At 43.3% G+C, this 18,434-nt stretch overlaps 1 protein-coding gene across 1 annotated transcript in view; it reads right to left on the bottom strand.

The window, feature by feature from the left end:
- The window catches only part of LOC139274871 (anosmin-1), a 297,781-nt gene that overhangs the window by 72,144 nt on the left and 207,203 nt on the right, over positions 1 to 18,434 (bottom strand). Inside the window, exon 3 of the mRNA XM_070891587.1 lies at positions 25 to 87. Coding sequence (XP_070747688.1) covers positions 25 to 87 — 63 coding nt within the window. The remainder of the gene's footprint in view (positions 1 to 24; positions 88 to 18,434) is intronic.

Genomic DNA, 18,434 nt, shown 5'->3' with positions numbered 1-18,434 from the left:
AAACCGCCCAAGGGTGGACCTTACCTCACACTTGCTTTGGCAGTGAGTCTCCTGTAGGTCCCAGGATTCTTTGCAGGGCTCCAGGCACTGTAAAGCAGAACAAAGTGCCTGTTAGTGTCAAAAGCCACATCAAAGGGACATGATACATTAAAGTCCATGCCTGTCTATGCCTGTGGCTCACTCTTACACACTGAAATAGTCTTTTACCTAAATGACATGAATCGCGTCTTTAAAAAAATTTTGGAAATTCACACTAACTCCATTTGAACATTTCGGTTGTCAAATTTATTCCTGTGCGGTTAGAGACACTGTGATGTTTTCTTTGGCATAGGCATTTTCAGTGAAAGATATTTCAAACTCGCTAATTAAAGACAAATCTCAAATAAAAATGTGCAAATCTGGAAAACAAAATGTTGCACAACTTGATGAAATAGATCTTTACATTTTTTTGGACGCTAGATCGGATTGATGAATTTTTCTTGGCCACCCAAAGAGCTATTGTTTATTAAATATAATCCCTGCTCTAACTAAAAGCTCATGGTAAACAGCTATTATCCAGCCCTGAATGTGCTGCATTCATATTAAATAGTCGTAAAGCCATCCTGCTACCAACAAATTTAGCTATAAGCAACTTTACCGGCTCCCCAACAAATTGCATAATCGATTTTGAAAAATCATCTGGAAAGATTTCAGTTTTGTACATCTCAAGGATGAAAGTTAGCTGCTGTTGACAAAGAGACAAAGCCAATAATTGCTGGTATATTTAGAAACCAGCTTACACTGCCAGGGACGGTATGACCAGTAAGTTCAATGTTCTGTATCTGAACCCCATCCCACAATCCATTGTGGTATAGGGAAGCCAACTACAGCAATGAAAAGATTTAAACAACTGTTGATCTAACCCAAGATTTAACATTCTCTATAACTCACATTGACAGAAATAAATGCACTTTTTATATTCAACTATTTTTATCTGGAGGAAAAACTGTTTACATTCAAAACATTACATCAAATTCTGTATAATGTCTGGCCAAAAATAAATATTTTGGCTGAAATCCAGTCAAACCACATGTAAGACCAAACCTTTTCAGAAGAAAAGATTCTAAGATAATCCAACAATGAGTTCTGATTGAGGCCATTCCATTGTTTGCCTAAAACACATTCAGTGACTGTTCTTCAAACTCAAATGAAGGCGAGAGGTTGAAATGTCTCCACACCATTCAAACATGTTTCCAGAGCCCAGAATTTATTCTAGGGGATAGGTTAGATTTTTTAATGGATTTTGACAAAAAAGACAGGTGGATGGAGGGAGATCCCCTTCTGCCTCCAGGTAGTTTAGAGAACAAGCGAAGTAAGATCATAGGAAACTACCTTTCCTATGGGAAGAAAAGCTTCTGTCTTAACGATAAACATTCTGCTGGGGGTAATTTTGACTATAGTTGATAGTGTAAAACGGGCGATGTCGATTCAGCCGCCCATTACACATCTCTCCCGATTTCAATTTCTGTTGAAGTCCATTTGTACAATTCCTTGTCCTTCTTTTGCATCTCTGCATCATTTTATTGATGATCTTTTATATCCTTCTATGAAGCAAGCTGCAGATCTATTAACCCATCAGCCCCTTCTGTGATTGGCACATAAGAACATAAGAACATAAGAAATAAGAGCAGGAGTAGGCCATTTGGCCCCTCGAGCCTGCTCCACCATTTAATAAGGTCATGGTTGATCTGATCATGGACTCAGCTCCACGTCCATGCCCGCTCCCCATAATCCTTTATTCCCTTATCTCTCAAAAATCTATCTATCTCCGCCTTAAATATATTCAATGACACAGCCTCCAGAGCTCGCTGGGGCAGGGAATTCCATAGACTTACTACCCTCTGAGAAGAAATTCCTCCTCATCTCAGTTTTAAATGGGCGGCCCCATATTCTGAGACTATGTCCCCTAGTTTTAGTTTCCCCTATAAGTAGAAATATCCTCTCTGCATCCAACTTGTCGAGTCCCTTCATTGGGCCCAAGTTTCGGGCCGCGTATAGAACGGCGCAGCCCCGACCTGGATGCCCATTTTTCACGCCCGAATGTGCGCCTAAAAAATACCTGCAGATTCTCCGGCTCCCTGCAGGTCCTTTGCAGCTCGGTGCATGTGCAGTAGCTCTAGGAGCCGAAACTGTGTGGGAGGGGCCTGAAGCACGCAGCCCCTAGCCCTGGCCGAATGGCCTCACTGGGGCTGCGAGAATCAAGCTGCACCTCCCTCGTCCAGCTCCTGCTCTGGCTCCAGCTGGCTCTCTCAACCCCCCACCCCCCCCAGCTCCCGCTCCTGCTCCCGCTCCAACGACCCCCCCCACCCCAGCTCCCGCTCCGACGACCACCCCCCTCCAGCTCCGGCTTCCCCCGGCCACCTACCTTTAACTCCTTCGGCAGGGCCCATCCGCCCGGCATCTTACTGGGGGTGGGCCCCACCCGAAGTCTTGGGCCCGGCTTCTTCACGCCAGCCGGGACCGTTCAGCCTCCTCCCTCTCCTCTCCCCCTCCCACTCCTCCCTCCCTCCCTCTCCTTTCCCCCCCTCCCCCTCCCTCCCTCTCCTCTCCCCCCCACCCCTCCCTCTCCCCCCTTCCCCCCACCCCTCCCTCTCCCCCCTTCCCCCCACCCCTCCCTCTCCCCCCTTCCCCCCACCCCTCCCTCTCCCCCCTTCCCCCCCTCCCCTCGCTGTCAGAAATACATAGACACTGACGGACAGAGAAAGAGACACTGACACTGACAGACAGAATGAGAGAGACACACTGACACAGACACAGAGAGAGAGAGACACACACTGGGGGCGGGGGCCCGTCCCAGCACACTGTTGGAGGGCTCCTGGTGCTGCAGTCAGTGAGTAGAACATTTTTTATTTATTGATTTTTTAATTTTTTATTAATGTTTTTTGATTGAGTTATTGTTTGTTTTATTGATGTATTTATCATTTATTATTGATGATGGCTCTTTATTTGTAAAACTGAAGTGTTTAATGTTTGTAAACTTCCCTTTAAACCCCTCCCCCCCCCCCCACTCCCCATTCCCTACGCCTGATTTTCTAAGTGTAGACAAGGTTTTTCTGAGCGTACAAAAATCTACACTTACTCCATTCTAAGTTAGTTTGGAATAAGTTTTCACTGCCTAAACTTTCAAAATGGGCGTAAATGGCCGGACACGCACCCTTTTGAAAAAAAAAATCTCTCCAAACTGAAACTGTTCTAACTGACTAGAACCGGAGCAAACTAAATGCCGAGAATTGCAATTTCTAAGATACTCCATTCTAAACCAGTTGCTCCATAAAAACAGGGGCAACTCAGGCCGAAACTTGTCCCCATTATCTTACAGGTTTCGATAAGATCACCTCTCATTCTGCTGAACTCCAATGTGTGTAGGCCCAACCTATCTTCATAAGCCAACCCCCTCATCTCCAGAATCAACCTAGCTAACCTTCTCTGAACAGCCTCCAATGCAAGTATATCCTTCCTTAAATACGGAGATCAAAACTGCATGCAGTACTCTAGGTGTGGCCTCGCCAATACCCTGTACAGTTGTAGGAGGACTTCTCTGCTTTTATACTCTATCCCCCTTGCAATAAAGGCCAACATTCCATTTGCCTTCCTGATCACTTGCTGTACCTGCATACTAACTTTTTGTATTTCATGCACAAAGACCCCCAGGTCCCTCTGTACTGCAGCACTTTGCAATTTTTCTCCATTTAAATTATAATTTGCTTTTCTATTTTTTCTCCCAAAGTGGATAACGTCACAGTTTCCCACATTATACTCCATCTGCCAAATTTTTGCCCACTCACTTAGCCTGTCTATATCCCTTAGCAGATTTTTTGTGTCCTCCTCACAATTTGCTTTCCCACCCATCTTTGTATTATCAACAAACTTGGCTACATTACACTCGGTCCCTTCATCCAAGTCATTATTATAGGACCCAGCACCGATCCCTGCGGCACCTCACTAGTCACTGTTTGCCAACCAGAAAATGACCCATTTATCCCAACTCTCTGTTTTCTGTTAGTTAGCCAATCCTCTATCCATGCTAATATATTACCTCAAGCCCGTGAACTTTTATCTTGCGCAGCAACCTTTCATGTGGCACCTTATCGAATGCCTTCTGGAAATCCAAATACACCAAAACCACTGGTTCCCCTTTATCCACCCTGCTCATTACATCCTCAAAGAACTCCAGCAAATTTGTCAAACATGATTTCCCTTTCATAAAACCATGCTGACTCTGCTTGATTGAATTATACTTTTCCAAATGTCCTGCTACTGCTTCCTTAATAATGGACTCCAGTATTTTACCAATGACATATATTATAGTGGTCTATAGTTTTCTGCTTTTTGTCTGCCTCCTTTTTTAAATAGGGGCGTTACATTTGTGATTTTCCAATCCACTGGGACAGCCCCAGAATCCAGGGAATTTTGGTACATTACAACCATTGCATCCACTATCTCTGCAGCCACTTCTTTTAAGACCCGAGGATGTAATCCATCAGGTCCAGGGGACTTGTCCGTCTTTAGTCCCATTATTTTACCGATTACTATTTCATCAGTGATAGTGATTGTATCAAGTTCCTCCCTCCATATAGCCCCTTGATTATCCACTATTGGAGTGTTTTTAGTGTCTTCTACCATGAAGACCGATACAAAATATTTGTTCAACGTCTCTGCCATTTCTCTGTTCTCCATTATTAAATCCCCAGTCCCATCCTCTAGGGGACCAACATTTACTTAAGCCACGCATTTCCTTTTTATGTATCTGTAGAAACTCTTATTATCTGTTTTTATATTTCGTGCTAGTTTACTTTCATAATCTATCTTCTCTCTCATTTATTTTTTTAGTCGTTCTTTGCAGGCTTTTAAAAGTTTCCCAATCCTCTGGCCTCCCACTAGTCTTGGCCACATTGTATGCCCTTGTTTTCAATTTGATACCATCCCTTATTTCCTTAGTTAGCCACGGATAGTTATCTCTTCTCTTACAGTCTTTCCTTCTCATTGGGATATATTTTTGTTGCGAGTTATGAAATATCTCCTTAAATGTCCACTACTTTAATCTATTTTCCCAATCCACTTTAGCCAACTTTGCCCTCATACCTTTGTAGTCTCCTTTATTTAAGCTTAGGACACTGGTTTAAGAACCAACTTTCTCACCCTCCAACTGACTTTGAAATTCAACCTTGTTATGGTCACTCGTTCCTAGAGGATCCTTTACTACGAGATCATTTATTAATCCTGTCTCATTACACAGTACCAGATATAAGATAACCTGCCCCCTGGTTGGTTCCACAATGTACTGTTCAAGGAAACTATCCTAAATTCACTCTGTGAACTCTTCCTCAAGGCTACCCTGACCAATTTGCTTTGTCCAATCAATATGAAGGTGAAAATCGCCCATGATTATTGCTGTTCCTTTATTACAAGTCTCCATTATTTCTTGATTTATACTCCGTCCAACAGTGTAGCTACTGTTAGGGGGCCTATAGATAACGTCCACCAGCGACTTTTTCTCTTTATTATTCCTTATCTCCACCCAAACTGATTCAACATTTTTATCTTCTGAGACAATATCATTTCTCACTAATGCACTAATCTCATCCTTTATTAACAGTGCTACCCTGCCTCCTTTTCCTTTCTGTCTGTTCTTCCGAACTGTCAAATACCCCTAAATATTTAATTCCCAGTCCTGGTAACCTTGCAACCACGTCTCTGTAATGGCTATGAGATCATACCTATTTGTATCTACTTGTTTTGTCAATTCATCTATTTTGTTATGAATGCTACATGCATTCAGTTAAAGAGCTATCTCTATTGATTCTCTTGCCTGCCCCCTCTCCCTCTTTCTCTCTATTTTCCAGCCTAACGAAGATGTTTATTTCTCTTTTAGACTTCAGTTCTGCTGAAGGGTGCACAGCCAAATTGTCATAACGTGTCTTTTCTCTTTACAAATGCTGACTGATCTGTTGTGTACCTCCAGTGTTTCCTGTTCTTATTTGAGGAAACAATTAATGATTTACTTGGATTTTAAATTTTAGAAGAACTTGAGACCTCAGAGATTAAAGAGCACTGAGGTACTGGTCTGTACCACATTAATAATAAATGCTATGCTTTGTACAGTATGTTGCATACACATGCCCAAACACACCGATTGTAAATAAATTGGGCCTGAAATCACACTCCCCACGGGCACATACGAGGTGTGCATGCGCCCGTGTGGTCCCCACAAATTCCGGGTTTAGGTATGCGAAGTGCATCCGCCTAAACCCGGCACTTGACGTCTGTCAAAAATTCTCTTCAGAGATCGCACGCCTCTGAAACTAAAAGGCCTCCGTGGACGGAGAGTTGGGCTATTTGCCCAACTCCTGCCTAGCGAATGTCCTTCAAACTCTTACGACTGATTAAAGTAGGGGTAAAATATGCTTTCATCGGCGTAAGACTTTTAAAGTGCAGAAAAATATATTTTTAAAAATGATTTACACATTTAAAATCCTGTTAAGTAAGGTAAGTTTATTTTTAAAATATGTAAATTTATTTTTCAAAAAATTAAATCTTTGTTTTAAATAATTAATCAAATCCCATTTTTATGAATTTGAAATATGTGATTTTTTAAAGTTATTTTCAGTGTTTCTGTATGTTGGGGGTATCCCCATTCATGCTTATGGTAGTTCCGTATATACATAATTAACATACTTATAAATGGAGATTCCCCTACTTTGATAAGATTGGGCGGGCCCATGGGATCCCATTGATGCATACGAAACCCATACGCTCCTGGCATACAGTGCCCATAAGAAGGCCTTCGCGTAGAGGGCCAGGACCATGTCTCCGAAGCTCTGGGACCACCAGCGGTACTTTTGTAGATGTTTTTGCAGTCGGAGACACCCGCCCACGGGAAGCCTCCGACCGCAATTTCTGGGCCATTATTATGAGCACAATGACAATGCAGTGGCCCCAAGTAAATAAATGTGTTATGCACACAGTGCACTAGCTGTTCTCTTCACAGCGAATGCATCTGAAAAGCACCACATATCTTAGCACTAATCTTCACTTGAAGTAGGCATTAGCGCAGACACACACTATGGTGCAAGTAGTGATGTTGATCAGGAAACACGGGGTGAGGCAGATGCATTCATGATGGAGAGTAGCAGTGCCTGACTGCACTGGTAATGTAACTCCTTAACAAGGCTCCAACTGGCTAAATGGGTCTTTTTCTCACATATCTTCACCAATGTTTACATTCATTTTGAAAGGTAGGACTAACAAAGCATTGATAAAGATAGAGAAATCATCTACCATTTCACCATTCTTCACTTGCAACTTCTTCTTCCACAGAGATTAATGAACACTCAAATGAATCCCCTTCCTATATTGTCACAAAACATTTATTGTAACCTATCCCCAGCCAACCCATCAAAATCAGCAATTTACATGACGTATGTATGTTCTCAGTGCAAACATGTTGTCCTCTTATTGTCCAAGAATTCATGTAACTGCATTATCATCCAGTTTAGGAATTTTTAGTAATGTGTTTTGGATGAACATAGTATAGGAAACAGAGCTCAGATAAAAGAAAAGATGAAGTCAAGCACTGTCAAGGTCTTAAGAAGCCTTACTCCAGTATAAATGCATAGAAATTTTCATTATGACTTTTGGAGATAGATTACCATGTGCCTCCTGGGCAGCAGCAAGTGAGGGCATTATAGGAATGTAGGCTTGAAACATTCATTGATGCCCACTCTTAGCCAAGATTATCAGCAGGATTCAATCCACCACTACTGAATGGCACTACTCACACTCCTTCATGTTACCCACTGCCTGTCCCATGCTTTCGGTTTTAATGGTGGAAACAGCAGTGCACCCTTCACACCCGCCAACAGATGCCATTACCAGCGTTCCCAATCCTTCTTCCCCCAAGTTGTCCTGCTTTCCTCCAGCAACATGTTAATGGTTTGCCTGCCCTCTCCTACTGTAACCATTGCAGGAGGAGGAAAAAGTTGGCCATGTGGGGTGCAACAACTCTTGCTCTTCAATTAACATTTACACATCCCAGTTCTAATGACACGCGGTAGTTTGTCCTTGCATTGATCTTCAAGCTGATCCTGCTAAAGAACGCTGCTTCCTTCCTTTTCGCATATCACTTACAATCATTTTTCGAAGAGTGTCAGCTGCAATCTTTTAGGGTTCCTTTGGGTATATAACCCAAGAAGCAAGGCGAATTGACAATAATGCGAATCTGGAAATGTTTCTAGAATGTGGGCACGGAGTCATTTTGCATTAAATTATTTTTATCTTCAAACAGTTTACATTACAATATCAATCGATGATTTATTGCTTCCTAGTGTCCGGATTTATTTCACATTCTGGCAAGATAAAAATAACTGATCCCGGTTTCATCATTTTCTGATTATTTTTTCTGTCGTGGGGGCAGCTGCAAAAACAATTCAATTTTCAATAGTGAGAACCTTCAGGCCGCACACATAATCAAAATCAAGTGAAGGCTTCACGTAAACAAGATTTACTTCACAATCTCTCCAAATTTCATGTCGCTGCATTGGGGCAAAGAGATGTTAAAAAAAGAAATTGGGTTTCAGGTTTGATTCCTGATCTCCAGTGGGCTTCCAAAAGGCCTCAGCCATGCTGAACAAGAGAAAGGAAATATCAGTCCCACTCCTGATTGCTCTACAGTGAGGATTCTGAAAAGTGAGAATAGATGGATATTAGGTGAGGATAAGATTGGGTTGGATGCGATGCCCACCACAGTCAAATAGCCTACCAACACATGCCGTCTAGTTTTGCACGTGAAGAATGAACACTTGAGAAAGGAGTAAGACAGTTGGCGCTCATGGAACCATAAGTCAGTGCCTTCAGAAGAAGCAGGGCAAAAAATGGAAGATAAAACATCTGAACAAAAGTTCTTTACAGTAAGAGTATATCTAATCTGTAGGCCAACGCAGCTCAATTGAATCGCAGTCCATTTCTATCCATGATTCCGACTTGTTGCTAGGCATCTTTGATTCTTGACCCAGGGTGGCTGATAGCCTTATTTATGTGGATGCCTGGGAGTCAAGTATTTAGCCTCCCAGTGCAAGTCATCTTGTGAATGGCATTGAACATATTATAATCCTGAGCAAGTTAGCATACTGTAATCTAATCGAGAGGTTCAGATGACATTGTAAACCACAAAAGCCATTTATAATATTCATTTAGAGGACATAAGTGTAACTAGAGGACACGAGTGTAAAATTAACAAGCGTTAAGCAAGACTTGAGATTAGAAGGATTTTTTCCCCCAGACTCAGATCTGTGGAATAGACTCCCAACTCAAACAGCTATTCCTATGTTGATTAATATTGTTATAAAAAGAGCTTCATGAATCCTGAGAGTTATAAATACTGAGGGTTAAAAGGACAAGTAAGGATAGAGGCAATCAAAAGCTGCGTGGAACGTGATGGAAGCTGAGCTGCTGGGACCATGGAAATGTCATGTCAATGGAGGCAACTGGTCTAGCATTTATAATGCAGATTGTACGGTAGACATTCTGGAGGTTTGTGCAATTTATCTTTGGGAAAGTTTAGGAAAGTTTAAATGAGATAGGTAGAGTCCTTAATAGAACAGATGGGGGGGAAATTTGATGGAATAGCGGCCTTTGCGACGCCCCTGGTATCAACACGGAAGCAAACTTTGGTTTGCACAGCACCCGTACCGCCCCGTAGTGACCCCGTCAGAGAAAGCTGGCATGCAGAGCTATCCCGGGGCACTAAGGGAAAGAATACTGCATGAGGTAATTGTGATTGATATATTTATTTTGCAATTTAACTTTATTTGGGGTAATGTATAGGGAATGTTTTTTGTGTGTGTTGTTCTGATTTTATTTTTCCAAGGAGGCCTCTCTTATGTTGCTACGAAGCCGGCTCTTTAGCACGGGATATTCAGTTGCGCAGATGGCCTAGCGCCCTAAGTGAAGTGTGGAACGCTTCCCATTCCACTCTCAGGGCATAAAAACTGAATTTTGCTGTTTCTGTCGCTAAAAATTTCCTGGCACTAAATTTAGCATCCGCCCAACATTAGCGCCTTAAGAACCCTCCAACCGAATTTCTCGCCCATGGTCTTTGTTATTTGTGTTGCTGTGTAGGATTGAGCTGAATGGCCTTTTCTTATTACATGCGCTCTTCAGTTTATATCAAAAGCCCAAGATTATATGACATGTACAACATTAATTTCACTTCCTATTTCTTTTTATAAAGCAGTGGGCAATGCATTAGGCAGTTCCGAATACATACACCTGTCATCTGATGCTCCACGCCTGGAGCACTACATCATAAAATTTATGGCACGGTGTCATGTTATTTCCCAATAATTCACACCTGATCAAGTTCCACTATTCCTGAGGTGATAACGTCACTCATTTAATCCTTCAGTGAAGACATCATCATGTATGAAAGGAATGCAGTGACCTTGCATTTGATATCTACCATGATACTCATAGATTTTTTTAAATGAAAAATTACTGGGAATTCTTTCAAGTTAACATTACATATATGATAAAAAGACAAAAAGGCACAAGCAAGAGTGATTATATTGAACATAACTGCACCTCATGATTCAGACACTGCTGTTTACAGTTCTAACTGAACCCTCAAGATTATTTTCTTTTAATCACTCCCAATCTTTATGCATTTATACCTCCTTTACTTATACATGTTTCATGCGTTATGGATGTTGTGCAAATTATAATACAGGCATTTTTTAAACAAAGTAACTGAGGGTGCTCATTAATAACATTGGCAATGACTGGTACATGGGAATGTTCTGTTACCAATATTAAAATGTTCAGATTCTTTATGGTGATGGGAGAGAACATCCTTTATTGAACCGCAACTACTTACAAGATTAATCTCACATCCCAGTGGATAGCCGAACTCGCAGGGAGGGAGCACGAACCAGGGAATCGGGCAAAATATTGTACAGCCATATGACTTTGAGCATGGCTTCCCCAGCTAGTGGCATGGAATTAACTCTTTAAGTGTTGCAAAAGAAACAAAGAATGTATGCAGTTACCCGTCTAAAATAGCAGTTCTCAAACCTTGCCATGTAGGAACCCCTGAAAATATTCATACATCCCCGAGGACCCTCTGCAAATATTGACACCCTCCCAGCGACCCCTATCCTAGCTTCCAAAAGATAGTGCCAGCTGTCCAACATAAAAATAATGATTATCGTTGCATATTATCAAGCCAAAAAGTACAGAAAACATGTAGCATACAGAATTCTCAAGACACTGTGCTCATGACATCGGGCATGTGAGGTACCTGCCGGACAGAAATCGAATGACCTCACAGGTCCCTGGAGCCTGTGGACCCCAGTTTGAAAACATTTGACTCAAATAAGACTAGTAACTTATTCAGTGACTGAACAACCTCAGCACAAGGCAGTTGCACGGCATATTTGGTTAATTTGTAATGGCAACAAAGCTTTTTGATATTGTCTGTGTCTATGGATAGGCTTTCTTTGACCTTGGCCATTATTTCATTCCACCTCAGTGCACACGTAGTATTTATGTCAAGTACAAACTTGCCTTAGGGCAAGAATGATCAGTGCAACCTATCCCCAAAGCAGTCTGAGCTGTGCAGTTCCATTCAGCATTCTGGTGTGAAGCTAAACTAACCTTACACTCTGAAAGCACAAGATTGTTTTTGACATTGCAACTATTTCACTGAGTTGTACCGATATTTTGCATAGTTAACAGTATAGAAAGGCTAAATCTGGATCACTACCTCAAATTAAACCTCAACAACGGAATGTAAGTTTAAACTTTAGCAAAAGTCAAATTGAGCACTGATGTCAGAAGGTTATTCTTCACACAGAGTAAGCAACACATGGAGTAGACTTTTGGGTACAGTAATGACTATGAAAGCCTCACATCCATTTAAGAAGCAGCTGGATGTGTGATAGTGGGAATGTACTGTCCTTTCACGGATGAATGTGCTAAGATGGACTGAATGACCTTCCTCATCTGATTGAGGAAACATTACCTTTAAAATCTGGCAGGGAGAAAGGAGAAGGGATGAACATAAGATCATGCAGCAATCAGTTAAAAGGGTGAAAAGAGAGACCTAGAGAAAAACACAGCTTTCAATATCACAACAGCAAGAGGACTGTTAAAGACGAGGTGAGAAGATTAAAAGATGCAAATGTGTTTGAAACTGAGAATGAGCACAAATAAGTAAAGATTGTGAATGACTACTTCCTCCAAGTAGTCACAAGAGAAGACTTGAACAACATGCCCTCACTCTGCAAAAAGTAACAAATCTTAGGATTTTGATATAAATGAAATAAAAGGTCCTATACAAGCTGAAGGGGCTTAATACAAAACAATTACCAAGATTAGATGGTATTTATTCCAGAGTGTAGATAGAGACTAGTGAGGAGATTTGTGAAGCACTGATGATCATTATGAAGAGGCAAAAGTCACTGGAGAGCTACCAGCAGATTGGATACAGGCTATCGTGGCACTCATATTCATAATGGGTGACAAACAGACACAGGCAACTACAGATATATTAATCCTATTCCAATTCCGTTTAAAATAATAAAATTGGCTATGCAAAGTAAATGTGATGATTACCTTTAAAGTAACAGCCTAGTAAACAGCAGTTAACACAGCGTTAGACAGGGAAGATTCTTCCTGACCATCTTCCGTGATTTCACTGAGGAAGCAATACCCCAAGTTGGGAAATCCAATGGTGCTGTGTACTTTGACTTCTAAAAGTCATTCAATAAAGTTCCATTTGAAATGATACCAATTCAGCTCAGAGCTGTGGAGATTCAGTATTGGTAAGAACTTGGTTGAAGGGTAGAAAGCAACGGTTAGGGTGATTTGTCAGGGCAGGAGGTGAAGGAAGGACTTGGCTGGGTGTCCCAGGGCTCAGTGTTGTGACCACTGTTGTTTCTACTTTACATCAATGACTGGGATTCAGAAGCTCAATGCAAACTGTTCAAATTTTGCTGATGATAATAAACGTGATGGCCAAGGAGGCAGCACAGAAATGACAGAATGAGCGAAACAAAATATGTCAGTGGGCCAAACAACAGCATGTGTACTTTAATGTAGATGCAGGTGTAAAGTATTGCACATGGGGTGTAAAATTGGGCGATACATGTACTCCATAATTAGTGTTGAAATAGCTAAGGATGTTGAAAAATACATAGGAGCCTTGGTAGATTCAAAACTCAACCAGCAATCAGCAAAGCCAATAGAATATTAGATATACAAAGCCAAAATAGTAGAATACAAGTCAGAGGAAGGAGTGATCAAATGTGCATTGTTCTGGTCAGTCAGTGCCTTGAGTACTGCGCAGAGATCTAGTCACCACGAATCAAGGGTAACTTGAAGTGCTGGACACAATGCGGAGAAGAGCCACAAGCTGGATCCCCAGTGTCAGCGGTCTGAGTTAAGGAAAGACTGGAGAAACTTAGGCTTTCTCCATGAAATGAAACATCTAAGACAGTGGTGGGCAAAATACGGCCCACGGGCCATATCCGGCCCACCAAGTCATTCTATCCAGCCCGCTGAGTGGGACAGAAATAGAACGCGAGCTGGAGCTCAAGCTGCACATTTGTCTATCCACTTTCACTTCACAAGGGTCAGAGGCAGACCCAAGCTGTAGCCAAGGAAAAAACATTGCAATACTTCCTTCAAATTAATAATTAGCAAAAGCAAATCCGTTTCGTAATTCCGGGCCCCAATGGTGGATGTCTGTACCCAGAATGCACTGTGTACTCGAATATGTCCTATCCAATTTTGAGCAGAGTCATGGCTGCTCAGCTTCACAAATCTTTTACTGAAAAAAGTGACCGCCGATGCACCTTTCCTCTCCCAGTATCCAGAGCACGACAGCAGGGGAGATCTCATCTGGTACAAATTGGGACGGCATTAGTAATCTCTGCAGAGGGACATAAGGATGACTGAGATGGGGAATTGATGCTGACATAGGCTCTGAAGAGGGTACAGTTCTATTTCACAGCACTGAGTTACAAAGACCAGAAGATACCATTACATTTTCAACTTTTATCTTTGATTCATTTCTAAGCAGTATTGAATACATGTTGTCTATGTAAGATAGCATCTGACTACTATCTGAAGTTATGTTTAAGCAATGTTTACGTTTATGTTTATGCAATGTTTCCTCTAATTTTTTTCGCACGCGGTCCCTTTAAATTTGCTGCACGGCTGGCCACTATGCAGCTGTACATGCGCAGTATCACTTCCAGCGGCAGGAGCAGGGGAGCGGTCTGCGCAGGGCCGCACAATTGGTGGAAAATTTATGGACAGCCCTCAACAGCTCACCAAAACCTGTTAAGTGACCCAACAGCCCAAATAATTGCCCACCCCTGATCTAAGAGGTTATCTTATAGCAATACATGATAGTAGATGATATGGAAAAGGTAAATGCATGATACTACTTTAAATTAAACAATGGGAGTAGGATACGGTTCAAATTAGTGGAAGGTAACTTTCGGACCAATATCAGGAGGTTCTTCTTTGTGCAAAGAGTGATCAGTACTTGGCATGGTCTTCCAGGCAGAGTGGTAGAGGCAGAAACACTGAAATCATTTAAGAAGCAACCAGATACAGCAATGGCGGGGGGAGGGGAGGGGAGGGGAGGGGAATGTCGGCTTGTTCTGCATGGATGAATTAAGAACGGGTGAATAGCTTTCCTCTGCCATGAGTATCTTGAGATCCTGTGACATCCTGTTATGTTACAGCACTGTCACCAACAGAGCCCTGAGTTCAGTGGCAGCATCGTTAAGAGTCAGAGGGGCTGAAATTGCAGACCACCCCAGTTGGGGGCAGTAATATCTGCGAGGCAGGACTTCCTGTGCCAGGCACAGAAGCCCCGACCCAGCAGCTAAATTGGCCTTACCACCACCTCCCACTTCAGGAAGTGGAGCCCAAAGTCTCGTGTTCCACTTCCTCTCGAGAGCAGGACCGGGGCACTAAGCTGTGGCACACTAAGCTGTGCCAGTGTGCCCTCCCCTTCCATTAAAGGGGAGGGCACGCTGCGGACTCTGCATTAGGGAGAAGGGGCTTCCACTACACCACTGGGGAGCGGGGTGCACGGCAGCAGTCTGGCACAGAAGCGGAGGGCAGGGCTGCAACATCGCGGCACGCACCCCGCGATTTGAAGCTGGCGAGGACGCGACCGGTAAGTCAGCCATTTTTTTACATTTCAGGCAATCACTTCCCTTTAATTTTCGCCCCATGAGCAGCCTAAAACCTGGTATGCACCCCGAGAAGCTGTCACAGGCATCGCCCGTGGCAGCCTTACGGGGCGGTACCGAATTTTCACGGCGGGGCAAAAACGTGTCGCTGTGCACGGTAATGATGCCGTCACCGCCGGAGCAGCGACCGGGACGCTACCCATAGGAGCGGGACGCTACCGGGTGTCGGTAGCTACGGGTGTCAGTAGCAGAGCCGCACCCGGGCAAAAAGTCGTTTGCACCCATTACCTAATGGGAGATGCAAACGACCCGACTTTCTCCCCCAGGATTTCAGGGGGTAGAGCATGGCTGCTCCTTCAGAGGCAGTACTGCAGGAGGCAGCACATATCAACAGCTTGATCTGATTGCACAGGCCATTTTTTTCAGTAATGCGGTTTTCCCAGCAGTGGTTCATATGGACCTTGTCCAATCAGCAGGAAAATTGTGGGGCCAGCTGTTTTTGAACTGCTGCTGATACTGTGGTATCCTCCTGATAGTCCAAATGGGCTGGCTTCCATAGTGCCAGCAGCCCCATCAAATTACAGAGCTGATTCCACCCGGTTCAGCAAATAATTTCAGACCCTAAGGATTACATTTAATCAGTTCATGACGATTTGAGTAAACGTTTGATAAAGGAGCAAGTTGGTCTTTAACAATGTCATGACCGTATCCCAATAGAAACATTGTTGATCCCAGGACTACAAATCAATCTTTCTGAGGACCTCAAAACCGTGGAACGCCATACCTTCCTCAGTCTCTCTGCCTCAGTCTCTCCTGCCTTCTACAATATGCAGTTTTTAAATATCCATGTTTATTCGTTCTTGGGATGTGGGCATCGCTGGCAAGGCCAGCATTTATTGCCCATTCCTAATTGCCCTTGAGAAGATGGTGGTGAGCCGCCTTCTTGAACTGCTGCAGTCCGTGTGGTGAGGGTACTCCCACAGTGCTGTTAGGGAGGGAATTCTAGGATTTTGACCCAGCGACGATGAAGGAACGGCGATATACTTCCAAGTCAGGATAGTGTGTAACTTGGAGGTAGTGGTGTTCCCAAGTGCCTGCAGGCCTTGTCCTTCTAGGTGATAGAGGTCACGGGTTTCGGAGGTGCTGTAAAAGAAGCCTTGGCAAGTTGCCACAGTGCATCTTGTAGATGGTACACCCATCATTATACGCAGTCCCTCGGAATCAAGGATGACTTGCTTCCACACTAAAAATGAGTTCTCAGGTGACTGAAGAATCCAATGTGGGACCTGTCACAGGTGGGGCAAACAGTGGTTGAAGGAACGGGTGGGTGGGTTGCTTGGATTTCCACACGCTCCTTCCACTGTCGATGCTTGGCTTCAGCTTGCTCTCGGCGTGTTCAATGCCTTCCCGGATGCCTTTCCTCCACTTTGGGCAATCTTGGGCCAAGGATTCCCAGGTGTCTGTGGAGATGTTACATTTTTTCAAGGAGGTTTCAAGGGTGTCCTTGAAGCATTTCCTCTGCCCACCTGGGGCCCGCTTACCACGTCGGAACTCAAAGTAACATAGAAACATGGAAAATAGGTGCAGGAGTAGGCCATTCGGCCCTTAGAGTCTGCACCACCACTCAATAAGATCATGGCTGATCATTCCCTCAGTACCCCTTTCCTGCTTTCTCTCCATACCCCTTGATCCCTTTAGCCGTAAGGACCATATCTAACTCCCTCTTGAATATATCCAATGAGCTGGCATCAATAACTCTCTGCGGTAGGGAATTCCACAGGTTAACAACTCTCTGAGTGAAGAAGTTTCTCCTCATCTCAGTCCTAAATGGCTTACCCCTTATTCTTAGACTATGTCCCCTGGTTCTGGACTTCCCCATCATCGGGAACATTCTTCCTGCATCTAACCTGTCCAGTCCCGTCAGAATTATATATGTTTCTATGAGATCCCCTCTCATCCTTCTAAACTCCAGTGAATACAGGCCCAGTCGATTCTCATATGTCAGTCCTGCCATCCCGGGAATCAGTCTGGTGAACCTTCGCTGCACTCCCTCAATAGCAAGAACGTCCTTCCTTAGATTAGGAGACCAAAACTGAACACAATATTCCAGGTGAGGCCTCACCAAGGCCCTGTACAACTGCAGTAAGACCTTCCTGCTCATATACCCAAATCCACTAGCAATGCAGGCCAACATACCATTTTCCTTCTTCACCACCTGCTGTACCTGCATGCCAACTTTCAATGACTGATGTACCATGACGCCCAGGTCTCGTTGCACCTCCCTGTTTCCTAATCTGCCGCCATTCAGATAATATTCTGCCTTTGTGTTTTTGCCACCAAAGTGGATGACCTCACATTTATCCACATTATACTGCATCTGCCATGCGTTTGCCCACTCACCTAACCTGTCCAAGTCACCCAGCAGCCTCTTAGCGTCCTCCTCACAGCTCACACCGCCACCCGGCTTAATATCATCTGCAAACTTGGAGATATTATACTCAATTCCTTCATCTAAATCGTTAATGTATATTGTAAATAGCTGGGGTCCCACTAGTCACTGCCTGCCATTCTGAAAAGAACCCGTTTATCCCGACTCTCTGCTTCCTGTCTGCCAACCAGTTTTCATCCACGACAGTAGATTATCCCCAAAACAAGTGCTTTAATTTTGCACACCAATCTCTTGTGTGGGACCTTGTCAAAAGCCTTTTGAAAGTCCAAATACACCACATCCACTGGTTCTCCCTTGTCCACTCTACTAGTTACACCCTCAAAAAATTCTAGATTTGTCAAGCATGATTTCCCTTTCATAACTCCATGCTGACGTGGACCAATCCTGCCACTGCTTTCCAAATGCGCTGTTATTTCATCTTTAATAATTGATTCCAACATTTTCCCCACTACTGATGTCAGTCTGTAATTACCCATTTTCTCTCTCCCTCCTTTCTTAAAAAGTGGTGGTACATTAGCTACCCTCCAGTCCATAGGAACTGATCCAGAGTCGATAGACTGTTGGAAAATGATCACTAATGCATCCACTATTTCTAGGGCCACTTCCTTAAGTACTCTGGGATGCAAACTATCGGCCTTCAATCTCATCAATTTCCCTAACACAATTTTCCGCCTAATAAGGATTTCCTTCAGTTCCTCTTTCTCACTAGATCCTCGGTCCCCCAGTATTTCCGGAACATT

Source organism: Pristiophorus japonicus, chromosome 10 (genome assembly GCF_044704955.1).
Source record: "Pristiophorus japonicus isolate sPriJap1 chromosome 10, sPriJap1.hap1, whole genome shotgun sequence".
In the NCBI taxonomy this organism is placed as follows: Eukaryota; Metazoa; Chordata; class Chondrichthyes; family Pristiophoridae; genus Pristiophorus; species Pristiophorus japonicus.
Note: the sequence above shows the minus strand (reverse complement) of the source record. Positions and strands in the feature narration are given on the sequence as shown.